This window comes from Myodes glareolus, chromosome 14, assembly GCF_982192425.1.
Source record: "Myodes glareolus chromosome 14, mMyoGla1.1, whole genome shotgun sequence".
NCBI lineage: Eukaryota > Metazoa > Chordata > Mammalia > Rodentia > Cricetidae > Myodes > Myodes glareolus.
In genome coordinates, this window is record NC_142039.1 from 12,162,776 (window position 1) to 12,176,257 (window position 13,482).

The window sequence follows — 13,482 nt, forward strand, 5'->3', positions numbered from 1 at the left end:
CTGCCAAGGCAAGCTGATTTTCAGCTTCCAGCCTGAGTCTTGCCTTTTCCATCTCCTCCACCCCCCACCCCAAGGCAGCTTCTGTGTTTCTCTTCTCCCCTTACCTCTCTCTCTCCCTGCTCTTCCTTCTCCCCTCCCCTAACCCACTTTATAAATATCCAACTTCACTCTGCATGACATGCCTATCTGGCTTAGTCTCTCACTCACCATACCATGGCTTTCTGCCTGGCTGCGTTTGTGGTCTGCTGAGGTGGTCTTGAGACCCGCTGCCTGCTGCCGCTCGGAGACCTGTGGTGTGGCCTCATGGCCCACTGCTGCCACTTGGGGACCTGCAGCATTTTATCTAAACTTTTACACTCAGCCTGTCATTGTGACCTACATCTATTACATTTATATACTGGGCTGTATGCTCTGATGGTGCAAATTCACAGCTCTCATCTCAAAGGGAGTAAGAATCTATTCTGGAGTCAAACATGAGTAATCGTGGCTCAGAAACACAGAAGTAAGATGCCCCAATCTCCACGTTCCAACATGGTACCATCAAATACCATCTTCCAATATGATACCAGTTTCATGACATTACTGTGGCAGCAGAACAGAGCGTCATGGGTTACTTTTAAAGCACCTTGATAGAGATATCTTGTTGGCAGGCACAAGAAAGCAGGGCATTCTACTGTAGGCCTTAGATGTTATCAAATGACATTCTTAGCTTTTGCAGAGGCAGAAGGTAAGTCTATACATTCCAAAGAGGATCTTACCTGATAGTCTAGAGGTAAGCAATGAATGCCTATTGAGAAGGTCAAAGATGGACAAAGAATTTGCTTCTGGACTTGTAATATGCTCTATACTCATTTAAATTCTAATCAGCTGATTAGCTTTGTAGAATTGTTAACACAGGCATGCCCTTCCCTAGAACTGCATGTCACAGATTTGTGAGGAAAAGGCCCATTGTAATGCTTTTATTATTATGTGTCCAGGGCTTGAGGAAGTAAGTGATGAATATACTTTCTTTTAGCCAAGGCTGGTACTACAAGACTATTAATTCCAGACAGGTGTAGAAAGAGGCTCAAGTTTAAGTTCTGTCTCCTAGGCAGACCAAGGCCAAGGCAATACTGGGTTAACTGAAAGCCAAAATAATTTCAAAGACTATGGATATAACTTGGGGTAGAACACATAGGTTCAATCCCTGCCACAACAATACAAGTGAAAAACTTTCCTTACTTGCAATATCACAGACTTCAGGAAATGAGACAAATGGGAAATCAAAGCCACAAGTCCATCAGATTTCTTATGTAAATCCTGGGACATTCAGCGGTTTGTAGTGAATCAATAACTACCTGACCCCACCTTGGGATGTATTCTGACTACATCCTGAAATGGATTCTTAAGGACTCAATGAATCTGAGTCACAAGTATAGGAAGCTATTTCTAGGGAAGGCTAGAATGGGTGGTGAGGACATAACTAATCCTGTGTTGACCCGCAAAACTGTCTCCTGTAGATTATGTAGTGATGAATTTACAAATGAGGACATTTTAACATTGGCGAGGAAAGGATAAACATCCAATCTGTTGAGCACCTTTCACCACACATAGGAATGTATCCACAAGTTGTAGGGAATCAATGAGCATGTCATGGGTTAAAGAGGCATGCTACCTGAACCAAAGCAATCACTATCATCACCACTTCTCTTCCCCCCTTCAGGAGAGGCAAGCTGATCTGCTTCCAGCCTGAGCCCTTTCCTCATCTCCCTTCTCCCTCCCTCTCCCCTTCCATAACCTACTAAATAAATATCCAACCTCACTAAGTATGGTGTGCCTATCCTGCTTGGTCTCTCACCCACCAAGCGGCTTTCTGCTTGAGGTCCACTGCCCCTTGTGGCTCAAGGGCCACTCAGGGTACAGCACCATTTTTTTTTTTATCATTACAGGGAGGTCTTGAACAAGCCACTTGGATATCTCTAGCCTGTTTGCTCAGTGGGTGACAGCTACAGAAAAGTCCCTGTATTATCAGGGAAGATGGGAACTTTGGGCTTGAAAACACCAGAACCTGTTCAGAGAGATAGCATTTATACTGGATTTCATGGTACACAGAGCTGAACGTATGGAGAACTAGCAAGGTTGAACCACGATGATCAGGTCCATGCTAGTCTTGAGTGACAGTCAGACTGTCTAAATACATAATTTATTCCCTAGTTGCAGCTCATTTTGTATCTCATATTTTGATTAACTAGTATTTTAACAAAGCAAAACTTCACTTGACTACTGAAAATTTAGAATATGCCTAAAATACATTGATATTCTTTCAACATCACATTAAGACACTATCAGGTTCATTTTAAGACTGTCTTTCAATATGCACACAATTTTCTTTAAATTATTTACTACCAGTTAGGCCGTAGAGTCCATAAAGTTACACACACACACACACACACACACACACACACGAGCTTTGAGTTTTGTATCAGCTTCATCACCTGTTGGTTAATTACTGTATTTACTTTTTTAGTCTTACTATATTGCCCAGGATGTCCTCCAAATTAACATCCTCCTGCCTCAGATTCCTAAGTATTGGGGTTAGAGAGTGTGGGACAATGCCTGGCTAAATAAATATTTGACAATTGCTCACTATATCCATCCACAAAATGTTTTATTATTGTTGTTTTTGAGACAGAGTCTCATGTAGCCCAAGCTTGCTTTGAAGTCCTCTTACCCCCATCCACCATCCCTATGGCAGGATTATAGACTTACATTACCAAGTCCAGGGAGAGTTAAATTTTTGAACTTATAAAAATTAAATGACAACAAGAATCTCTTGCTGAGAAAGTAAAACTGACCAACCAGCCAGTCAAAGCCCAAATCTTTCCCACAAAGCGTAAGAATTCCTCACAAGTTTGAGGCAATGACCAAAAAACAGTGTGGCTATCAGACTTTATGGGGAGGAACCCAGTCTCCAAGGTGAACTTCTCTGCTTCATAGGCTCCCCATGAGAACTGGGCAGATTTGCTTCCCTCCCTGTCTGGCCTGATAGACTGAACCCTAAAACTATGCAGAAGAAAGTCAGTCTTCCTTTAGTTGTTTCTCAAGTATTGGGTCACAGCTATACAAAGTAACTAATACAATAGCCACTGACACAAAGTTCCCAACTCCCTATGTTTTTTAGGGATCTTTCCTCCCACTCTCAAAGAATCTGAGAAAGGTTTTTTTTTTTGTATTTTTTTTTTTTTTTAAAACTAAAAACCACTGGTTAGGGGCTGGAGAGATGACTCAGAGGTTAAGAGCACTGAATGCTCTTCCAGAAGTCCTGAGTTCAATTCCCAGCAACCACATGGTGGCTCAAAGCCATCTGTAATGAGATCTGGTGCCCTCTTCTGGCCTGCAGGCATACAGGGAGGCAGAATGTTGTATACATAATAAATAAATAAATCTTAAAAAAAACCACTAAAGGAATCCAAATAATGAACATAGTATTTTCAATCTACTCATAAAGCTGCAAATGTAGGCACAACATACAAGCATTCTCTTACATGATTTCCTTCTTCCCAGGCTCCCCTGGTTTAAATATACTTCCTACTTAGCCAGATGTTTGGATCAAAGAAGCCAACTGGCTATATTCAGGCTAGTGAATAAATTTCTTTAGGGAATAAGGAATTTTTTTTTTCTAAGTATCTAACAATGATCTGACTTTTTCCCTGTACAAGGAAATACAAGAACTATTAGACCTGGGTATCATCGCTGCCATGTGGACAAAAACAAAACAAAACAAAAAACAGGAGTCAAGTTCAATGGGAAATTAAGAAAGGGGCAGAAGGAAGGTTAAGTCCTGGTTCGTCACAACCTTCCAGTATGTAGTCTGTGAGCTACAGAACTGAGCTGTTTCTTACCTTGGGCTCTATGAGCCTCCACCACATTGTAAAAGGAACAGCGGGCTGCATTCCTGCCCGGATCCTGGCTAGCTTACCCCCAAAATAATTACACAGAAACTGTATTCATTTAAACACTGCCTGGCCCATTATCTCCAGCCTCTTATTGGCTAATTCTCACATCTTGACTAACCCATTTCTAATTATCTGTATGTCACACGAGGTCATGGCTTACCGACATGAGTCTAGCCAGCGTCCGTCTTGGGAAGGGGAATCATGGTGTCTGCCTGACTCTGCTTCTTTCTCCCAGCATTCTGTTCTGTCTACTCTGCCTAATTAAGCTGCTGCCCTATCAAAAGCCAAGGCAGTTTCTTTATTTGGCCAATGAAAGGAACAAATATGTGGAGGGCCGGACCACATTCTCCATTGCTTCTAGGAACAAAGGTAGAGATTGACCTCTGTGACCCCAAGGTGTGGCGGTACACGCCTTTAGTCCTGTTGCCTGGGCAGCAGAGGCAGATTGACCTCTGTGACCTCAAGGCGTGGTAGTATACGCCTTTGGTCCCAATGCCTGGGAGGCAGAGACAAGCAGATCTCTGTGAGTTCAAGGTGATGTAGCACACGCCTTTAATCCCAGCGCACGTGCTTGGTAACTCTCTACCGCTGCGTCCCTGCCTACTCCCGAGGCATCATCTGGGATAATGGGCAGTGGACCCATCCAAGAGTGACACGTCAGAAGCGAGGACTGTTTCCTTTATAAGGGTTGGGTTCCATCTTATCTGGGTCTCCGCCATGTTGGCTGATGCCCGCTCTCCCAAGGGGCATTAAAGCTTTACTGCAGAAGTATCCTATGTGTACCGCGTGGTTCTTGCTGGCGAGACGGTAGCGCGGGACACAAATAGACAGAAGACCCTCCTACATTACCGTATCACCACTGGAAAATTTCTGTTAGCTTACCTGAGTTCTTAGCACTGACAACCATAGAGGCTATTAAACTATACTCCATCTTCAAAAGAAAACACAGGCTACACTTCATATTGGAAAAGTATTTATTATGACAAAAATAAAACTGTGGACTGAAAACAAATAGATGTTATGCTATATTGCACCATGATTGCAAATGAGCCAAAACCTGCCTAAAAGGTTAACATTCCAGAGCAAGCTGCACCTTTGTACTTGGGTAAGTTGGCATGCACACAATACATTAGAACATAATTGCAAAAATAAAAAAATCATCACCATGATCTAATATATAAAAGATACATTTCGTGATAGTGAAAAGTACTAAAATGCAAAACCAATGTCTTTTCAACAACCTCACAATCAAACAAACTTGTAACCACTTGTGGGGAGTGACGGTGTGAAATGCATTTGGCATTTGCTTTTACATTTTCTTGGTTATCGCTTAAGTATTAGAGCAATGGCACACACTTAAGTTGTTTGCTGAGGGTTCAGAAGCAGTATGTGGTATGGATGATATTATTTCCTCCTGTATAAACACCAGAGGACCCACAAAGAGATGGGACTCTACCTTGATCTTATTAATACTATCTTCTATTGGACCAAACTTCTTGGCAAAAATATTGTCAGAACACTTGCACAAAGCCTGAGATGCAACTAATTAACAATTTCTATTTAAATCTTATGAAATGAACACATATGTACATTTAAAGAGTTTTGCAGTCTGAGCTGGAAGTATAATGAGTACAGGGTCTACTTTCTCTTTAAAGCACCAAGTTATGTGTGGAGACAACAATGTGTAATTACAATCATTACACTCCCATTAGAATAAACAGGACAGCAGGACTATAACTGCTAGAAATTTGCTTTCCTTATTTTAAACTACATTTGCAGAACAGTCAAAATGGGGAAATAGAAAACTATTTCCTAATTGGAAAAGCCATAGTCATCATTTTATTTTACAACAGCAGCTAAGTTTTTTTCAAACCATGGTGGAAACTGTTTGCAGCTAGACTGAAAGTTTACTCCAAGAGAATCAACAGGGCTCCAAGGAGCCCCTGGATTTCCTGAGGGAAAATATACGTGAAAATGACAGTTTCTCATTACTGCAGCTAAAACATGCCCATAAGTCAGGAACTCCTGAGATCAAGCGACGGTCACCTGCTGTCCGAGCACACTGATCAAATGGCAGGACTTTCCTATCCCTAACTGATTCAGTACTGACTGAGTGCTTGCTCTCACGCATCGAATGAAAGAATACTTGCTCACCCTGCCGCTGGGACACAAAGAACGAAACGACAGCCCAGCCCCACCTAGCACTTGCTTCAGCTAGGAACTCTGCACATTCCAAGACATTTTGGGGGAGGGGATTTATGGCACTGCGGGATACCCCAGACACTTAAAGCACCTTGTGGACTGAAAAAAATGAGGTAATTTTTAAAATTAAAATTTGATAAGTTGTGCAAGGAAACATTTTCATTCTTTTAGACATTTCATTTTCTATACTCAGTCTATATATAACACATATTATTATCTCTCCATTCCAGGAGAAAATGCAGAGAATTAGTTAAAAAAAAAAAATCAAGATGTGCCTGTGTGATTAGCGCTCCAGATTCTAACCCAGAATGATAACTAGTCTCAGGTTTTCCAGCCATAATACATGCAATTAGATTAGTTCTCCCATGTTGCCAGAATTAAACACAAAGAAGGAACAAAAAAATCTCTCGCATCCATATTTTCTTACCTAATTTTAGTTGATTTTTACTACACTAAGCTTGCCTAATTTTGAATTTGTTTATTTAGCTTTGGTCACCTAGAATTCTTAAAAAAAATCTTTCAAAACGTGGCTCTTAGGTGTCAGTCTTCACACTATATTGAGTGACTAAAGATGACATTTGAAAACTGCTGACCTTCAACACCAGCCATTTTCACACCTCAGTGGACCTGAGCCTGCCAGGTACTGACACCAGGCCAGGCCACTCTTCCCGACTGGAAAGCCCAAGTGTTTGAGATGCCTTAAGGCAAGAAACAGAACAAGGAGGAAGCGAAACCACGAGTGGGAATGGAACAATGAGCAGAACGACTTGAATGTGGCACCATAAACACTTCCCTGCCATTTTAGATTTAAAAAAAATAGTAATAGCATGTAAAGCTTCAGAATATGAAAAACATTGAGACTTAGTTTACTTAAAAGCTCCTCAGTTTGGGAAGAACAAAAACAAGTGGATAGATTAAGATCAGAATCCATTTCTTTAGATAGTGCAATGTTTGGTTAGATACAAGACAAGAAGCTGTTATCTTGAGGTGACCCACTGACAGAAGAGTAAAGGACCATTACAACTAAAGTTTAGGTGTGTGGGGATTTTGTTCCAAAGCCACAGATAAAAAATTAACTCATAAACTTCACCACGTAAAGGCACAATCCCCGTGTTTTTACACGGTGAAGGAAACAATTCTGCTTCTCATCTGTTCTGAGATACAGCATCTAAGCCTTAACAAGATTCCATCATGCAGACCTGGCAGATCAAAGACCACTGTTTATAGCATTGTGTACCCTTCATTGTTCCCACAGGAAAATAACTGTTTTCTTTTTATGCTACAATGAAGTTAAATTACACTTAATTAAAATACCAATGGCAATCCTGGCACTGAGGATGCAGAGGCAGGAGCTATTACTAAGGGAGTTATTTAAATCTGCTTTTAAAACAATTAAATGAATATATATATTTTTTCTCTAGTGACTATGGAATAAAAGTACTATCCCTTTAAGAATGTTAACACAAGACCCTAAAAGAGAACATTACATATTCAATCCTCAGTTTTCAATAGATTATATAATAATATATATTAATATTTCTGGTTTTAAGAAATAAAATCGCATTAAGAATAAAAATATTTGGTGCATTCCCCTACAAAAGCGAGTGCTACTTCTAAAGGGATTCTCAGCGTCTTCTGGGTGAAGACGACGTGCTCGGGGAAGGAAGTGGCACACTCCATTTGCAAGGGGAGTGGGTTATTTTGTTTGTTTGTCTTTGCACTTTTGGCAGTAACATATTGAATAGATTTTAGATAGACTTAATTTCTCCATTTTTGAATTAAAAAATACAAGACTTTTCTGACGGTGTAAAGCAGGTGGGGGAGGTTTCTGTACAATATAAACTCTGTGAAATAACGTGTGGAGACGAAGGAGAACGAGACTCACTCAGCCCTCCATGTCATCAGCTGTTAATGTGACCCCTAAAGAACAGAGTAAAAACTGAGAACTCATCTCAAAGTAACAAAGGCACCATCACAAATTTACATTTTTCATCAAGTAATATTTTACAGCCATTTGATTTACAGTGAACATTCAAGTCAAATGCTTTAGCATCACACACGTGTTTGGGTCCAAGCATTCTCTTGGAGTAAAGGACAACTGGTCTCTTGCTGCTCTAAATGGGACTTCCTAATGGACCCTTCCCCAATCAATGGCACGGTGTCTACTTGAATACTGGTTTCATATTTAGATGGCTAACAAACATTGCTTCTAATTCAAACTAATCATACGCTTTTAAAAAAGGATTTAGAAGTAAAATAAACTGTACTTTTAACAAATAGCAAATCTGCATCTATATTAGTAGCTGTTTGGCAAAATACAATTAACTATTAAAAACACTTTCAATATAATGCTGACACGGTAATATAAAAATAACCATATTATCTGATAGAAAAAAACTGAATCAGCCACTCTTATTAGGTACAAGAAGGCAAATAATTATTTCAAAGGAAGAAATGTGGGGGCAGTAAATATGCTTTATCTGAAGACAGGCTTATGAGAATTTTTATATTTATGGTAAACAACATAGTGAAGTAAAATTCAGGCAAAGTGTGCTTTAGGTAATTGGTATTTTCTTAGTCCCCCCCTGCAACAAACACCATCCACAATGATTTATATCTCTTTTTCTCTTTCACCTTTGATTATGAGCTATATTTAAAACACACAAGAAAATTAGACTTATCCTCTACTTGACACAGAAGCACTAAGAAAAGATTCAAAGTTTAAACAATTTCCCACAGCCCAGCAAACTTTTCCCCTGGCCACTTTCTCAGATCAAGGGTGCAAACACTAAATAAAAATATCAAGTTCAACTAAATTAACTAAATGAAACAAACGAGTACACCTGAAGAGAGAAAAATTTAAGGCAACTTACATACAAAAATCTGAAATCAAAATACCAATTTTGAGCAGGTATTTAAGAACACTGAAGCTGATTTTGATCCAAATAAAAAATACTGCAAATGAGGAATTACTCTAAGTACACAGTATATCCTTTCCCCATAGCAAATGACCCTTGTCCTCCTTTTCATCTTAGACAACGGCCTTGGGAACCGTTGATACCGTCCAGTAGGCCTAATGCATTAGGCCTTTCATTTTTGTAACCAACAAAAGCATTTATTTTGCTAAGATTATGAGAGCCTGGTCTATCTAGTGGGTTCCAGGCCAAGGCCTTCTTAGAAAAATCCTGTCTCAAAAAAAAAAAAAAAAAAGAAAGAAAAGAAAGAAAAAGAATACAAACATTGAGCCTTATAGGAATAATCCACAAGCTAGGGTTGATTTAGCAGTGACCTACAGACCTTAGGACACAAAGTCTGCCTAGAGAGACAGCAACTGTTTGAAGCCTCTTTCACATCATCCTCAGCCAGATTTAAAGAAAAGCCATGTTACTTTGCCTTTCAGTAACGTACTGCTGGTGATAAAGGTACTCTGATAGATACTACTACAAACCTAAGAAATAAAAAGGATTATTCAAACTTTGCCTGCTGCCCAAAGCAGGTACGGTATCTCTGACAAAATAGCTGAAGATTTGTTGACAATAAAACAGGCAGCAAACTGATGAAAAACATATTCCAAGTGTCCTAGCTTAACTTTATGTTGGTGTGTTTTACTAAATTCTGACAGTTATAAACACAGTGAAAAACCTTAAGCTATCAAATGAAGCCAATAATATTTACCATTGAAACTGGCTTTCCAATTCATGCTTCACCGTGTGTTTTTAACGAAATTATTATTAGCAGAAAAATGAACTTAATCTGTTACACAAATAAATGGACTACTTAATTCCCATGCAGAGAGAAACTTAAAATTAAACTAAGATATGCAGTGAGGTGAGGGAAGTTTAAAGGCAAGTATCCATGATGTTTGCACGCGCACACACAGCTTCTAGGTAGATTTTCATCATCATAAGTAATTCTGTCCAGAAGATGAAAAGGGTTCGTAGAGAACAAATGTTTAGCGCTGGAGGAGCAGTCCACGGTGATTCCTACCACGGCTCTGTCAAATCCTAAGTACCTGGGAAGGAGGGAGTAGTGCCCAAGAAGTGAAAGAAACGGTTGTAAAGGACATTAACAATACTTCGGATAACATGAAATATATGACGAACAGTTTTTACAAGGCAGTCACCGAATAGTTAGAACAGGCAGTCAGAAGAGTTCTGTTGCTGCAAACTTAGTTACACATTATGCTCATCCGACTGAAGATTAGTGCATCTGAAACAAAGGTAAGAAAACATCTTTATGTTCCAGGACAGCGGCACTTGATTCAAGTGTTGCTCAGAGGTTTGTGTTGTTATAAATTAAACATGCTGCTGCCTCAGCAGCCAAAGGTATTAGGAAAAATGTTCATGTCACAGAATAAATAGAGAAGTCTTTTTCAAGCAAAAAATTATCTCACACCAATCCTGGAGGTCATCCACTCTAGACCTTGGCATAACCTAAACAAAAGACAGAAGTATTTTAGAAATTAGAAGCTTTCTGCTAAAAGATTGAAGCCATACTTACCTAAACGTTCATGTTACAATCAAATGCTATTTACGGATATCGGTGACAACTTTTTATCCCCTCTCCCCCCAGGAACCGGGTCTCATGCAACACAAGTTAACCTCAAATCCTCTATGCAGAAAGTATCTCCCGATCCTGCTGCCTCAACCCCGCCTACAAAGACTGCGATTGTAGACATTCACCACCCTGTATATGCAGTAATGGGGACAGAAGCCAGGAATTTATGCATGCTATGCGGGCAGTCTAGCAACTGAGCCAGATCCCTAGTGTCTGTCAGAGACAGATTTCAAATAATGTCCTAAGTGAAACTGTAATGGAAGTAACACTTAAACAAAATGATCTTGACCATTCAAACAAAGTGGCAAACTGGTCTCATCTCAAGTTTATTCAGTTTTTCCATCAAGACTGTAAATACCACACCCATTCTCGCCATTTAAATGAGATGAACCCACTATAAAAGATACAAAATCTTCTCCTTATTCACCCAATTTCTAAAGTTTCTAAAATTTCTAAAAACCTAGCTATTACATTGCAAAGAATAAAAAATATAAAGAGTATAAGAAAAACTAAGCAATCAGGTTGATATGAGGACCCCTGGCATGAACTAGGTAAAAATACCACGACACCCCGGCTTCTCCTTAGCACAATCTCTACAATCACACTCACAGGAAGGCAGGAATAGACTATAGTGGCATTTGTCAGATGGTTCTTCTCTAGAAGGATGCCTCCTGAAAGGACTCTTGATAATACAGGAGATACATTGCTGGAGAAAACTCAGTGAAGTCCTTTCAGAAAACGTGTAATTTCTTTAAAGCTTCTCTTTAATTTGGGTGGCCTGAGAGTTTTTGCTTAGTAAGTAAATGATGGAAGCAACAGATGAGCAAAAACACCTAACTTCTAAACATCTAATTCCAAAGCTGTCCTGCCTTTGAAAATACTGCATTTATGTTAAAAAAAAAATGAAGAACTTGTTGGTAAATTGTTCACTAAAATTATTTCCAACTTATAAACCTGAGAAACAATATAAAAACCATTTTTAAGAGAAACAATAAAAGGTACAGGACAAGGACGTAAAGCTGTCCTAGAACTGTGGAAGGACCTTGGGAGCTGCCCGGATCCCACCTACCCTTCTCCTGTTAGTGCACAGCATGACTGGATGTGCCACGGGTGGTCCTTGATTGAACTAAGGGTGAGGTATTTGGAGATTTCAGCTGCCGTCATACACCCTTTCATATCCTGTTTATTTGCAAAGATGAGAACTGCAGCTTTCCTTAAATCCTGCAATTGACACAAAATACTGAGATAGCAAACCTGTGCACAATCACAAATCAAATTTATGTTAACATAAACAAATTAAACTCTGAAGCGAGAGCGTAAAATGTACCCTGTTAACTAATTATATAAAAGACCCCTATTTTTCAAAAACATCTGATACTAACATTTCATTTTAAAAGAATCACATTTTAATGTTTTATCCTAATAAAGAACAATTATTTTTCTATTTTTGGATGAAAATGGTCAGACTGAAAAGAAAATAAACACTCTACATGTGTGATACTCTATACAGGTGAGAGTGATAAACTTGTTAGCCTTTACAGAACAGTTGTGGTCACTGTGGCTTTGGTTTTTTTTTTTTTTTAATAATCAAAACAATATGACCTAACCTGACAAACTAGATCAACTGTGACATACACAGTGAAGTAGTGTCACTGTGAAAGTAATGAACTTCAGCTATGTGCACAGTTTTGGCAGTGCACTTATTAACATAGCTAAACCTCATGTTTCCAGTGCTGGTGAGGGTGAATACCAACGCAGCCACTACGGTGGATTGTGGCGTTCCCTCAAAACACTAGAAATATAATACCATATGACCCAGTTATACCATTACTGAGCACCTCAAGAACTCTTAAGCCAATAGGCTATGTAGACACATGCACATCCATGTTTATTGCTGCACGAATCATTAGAAGCCTACAACTGAAGTGATCTAGACGTCTATTAGCAACAGAACAGAGAAATGTGGTACATACACAATAACAATTTTCAGCAATGAAGAAAAATGAAATATGACATTTTAAGGAATGTGGATGGAATTGAAGAACATTATGTTAAAAGAAACAAGCCAGACTAGAAAGACAAGTATTTTTTCTCACATATAAGCATCTATTTCTAAATTTTGTATGTGTGCACACGGGAGCTTAGTGGTCACCAAAGTAGGAAAGAGCATGGTAAGGAGGAGACCTTGGGGAGAAGAAAGGGAGGACAAGAACAATAAAGTGATGAAAGCAGACAGGACGATTTGTAGAGCAGCAATGGGACCAGCAAGGGTGCACAAGGGCACAGAACCAAGTGATGGACTCATGGGGGCTCACGGAGATCAGGGGGACTGTAGGGTCTGGCCTAGATCCTCTGCATATATGTTATGGCTGAGTGGCTTGTGGTTCCCAACAGTGGGAGTGGGGGCTGTCTCTGACCCTTTGCCTACTTGTAGGGTTCTTTTCTTCCTACTAGGCTGTCTCATCCATCCTTGACGCGATGCTATGTGTCTGTCTGATCTCACTGTAGCATGTTATGTTTGATCAATGGCCCTGGGAGGCCTGTTCTCTTTGAAGGGCGATAAGGGTAGATCTGGGGGGGAAGAGGAGGTGAGGAGAAAGACTGGGGGAGGGGAAATTGCAGTCAGGACATAATATAAGAAAGCAAAAAAGGGCTTAAGAGCACATGCCAGCACTCCTGAGATAGAGGCAGGCAGATTTCTGTGAGTTCAAGGCCAGACTGGTTTACAGAGCTAGTTTCAGGACAGCCAAGGCTGTTAGACAACCTTGAAAAACAAAACAAAACAAAA

The 13,482-nt window shown here is 39.7% G+C and overlaps 1 protein-coding gene and 1 long non-coding RNA gene across 2 annotated transcripts in view; one reads left to right on the forward strand and one right to left on the reverse strand.

Moving 5' to 3' along the window:
- The first annotated feature begins 4,263 nt into the window (after nucleotides 1-4,263).
- On the forward strand, nucleotides 4,264-4,706 carry LOC148119758 (uncharacterized). The gene is made up of 2 exons (XR_015734809.1): nucleotides 4,264-4,331; nucleotides 4,470-4,706. It is a non-coding gene; the product is annotated as an uncharacterized LOC148119758 (long non-coding RNA).
- Nucleotides 4,707-4,891: 185 nt separating this feature from the next.
- The window catches only part of Arl5b (ARF like GTPase 5B), a 28,987-nt gene continuing 20,396 nt past the window's right edge, over nucleotides 4,892-13,482 (reverse strand). The window contains exons 5-6 of the mRNA XM_048460793.3: nucleotides 11,764-11,915; nucleotides 4,892-10,570 (exon numbers count right to left, since the gene is read on the reverse strand). Of these exons, the coding sequence (XP_048316750.1) occupies nucleotides 10,522-10,570; nucleotides 11,764-11,915 (201 nt within the window). The 3' untranslated portion in view covers nucleotides 4,892-10,521. The remainder of the gene's footprint in view (nucleotides 10,571-11,763; nucleotides 11,916-13,482) is intronic.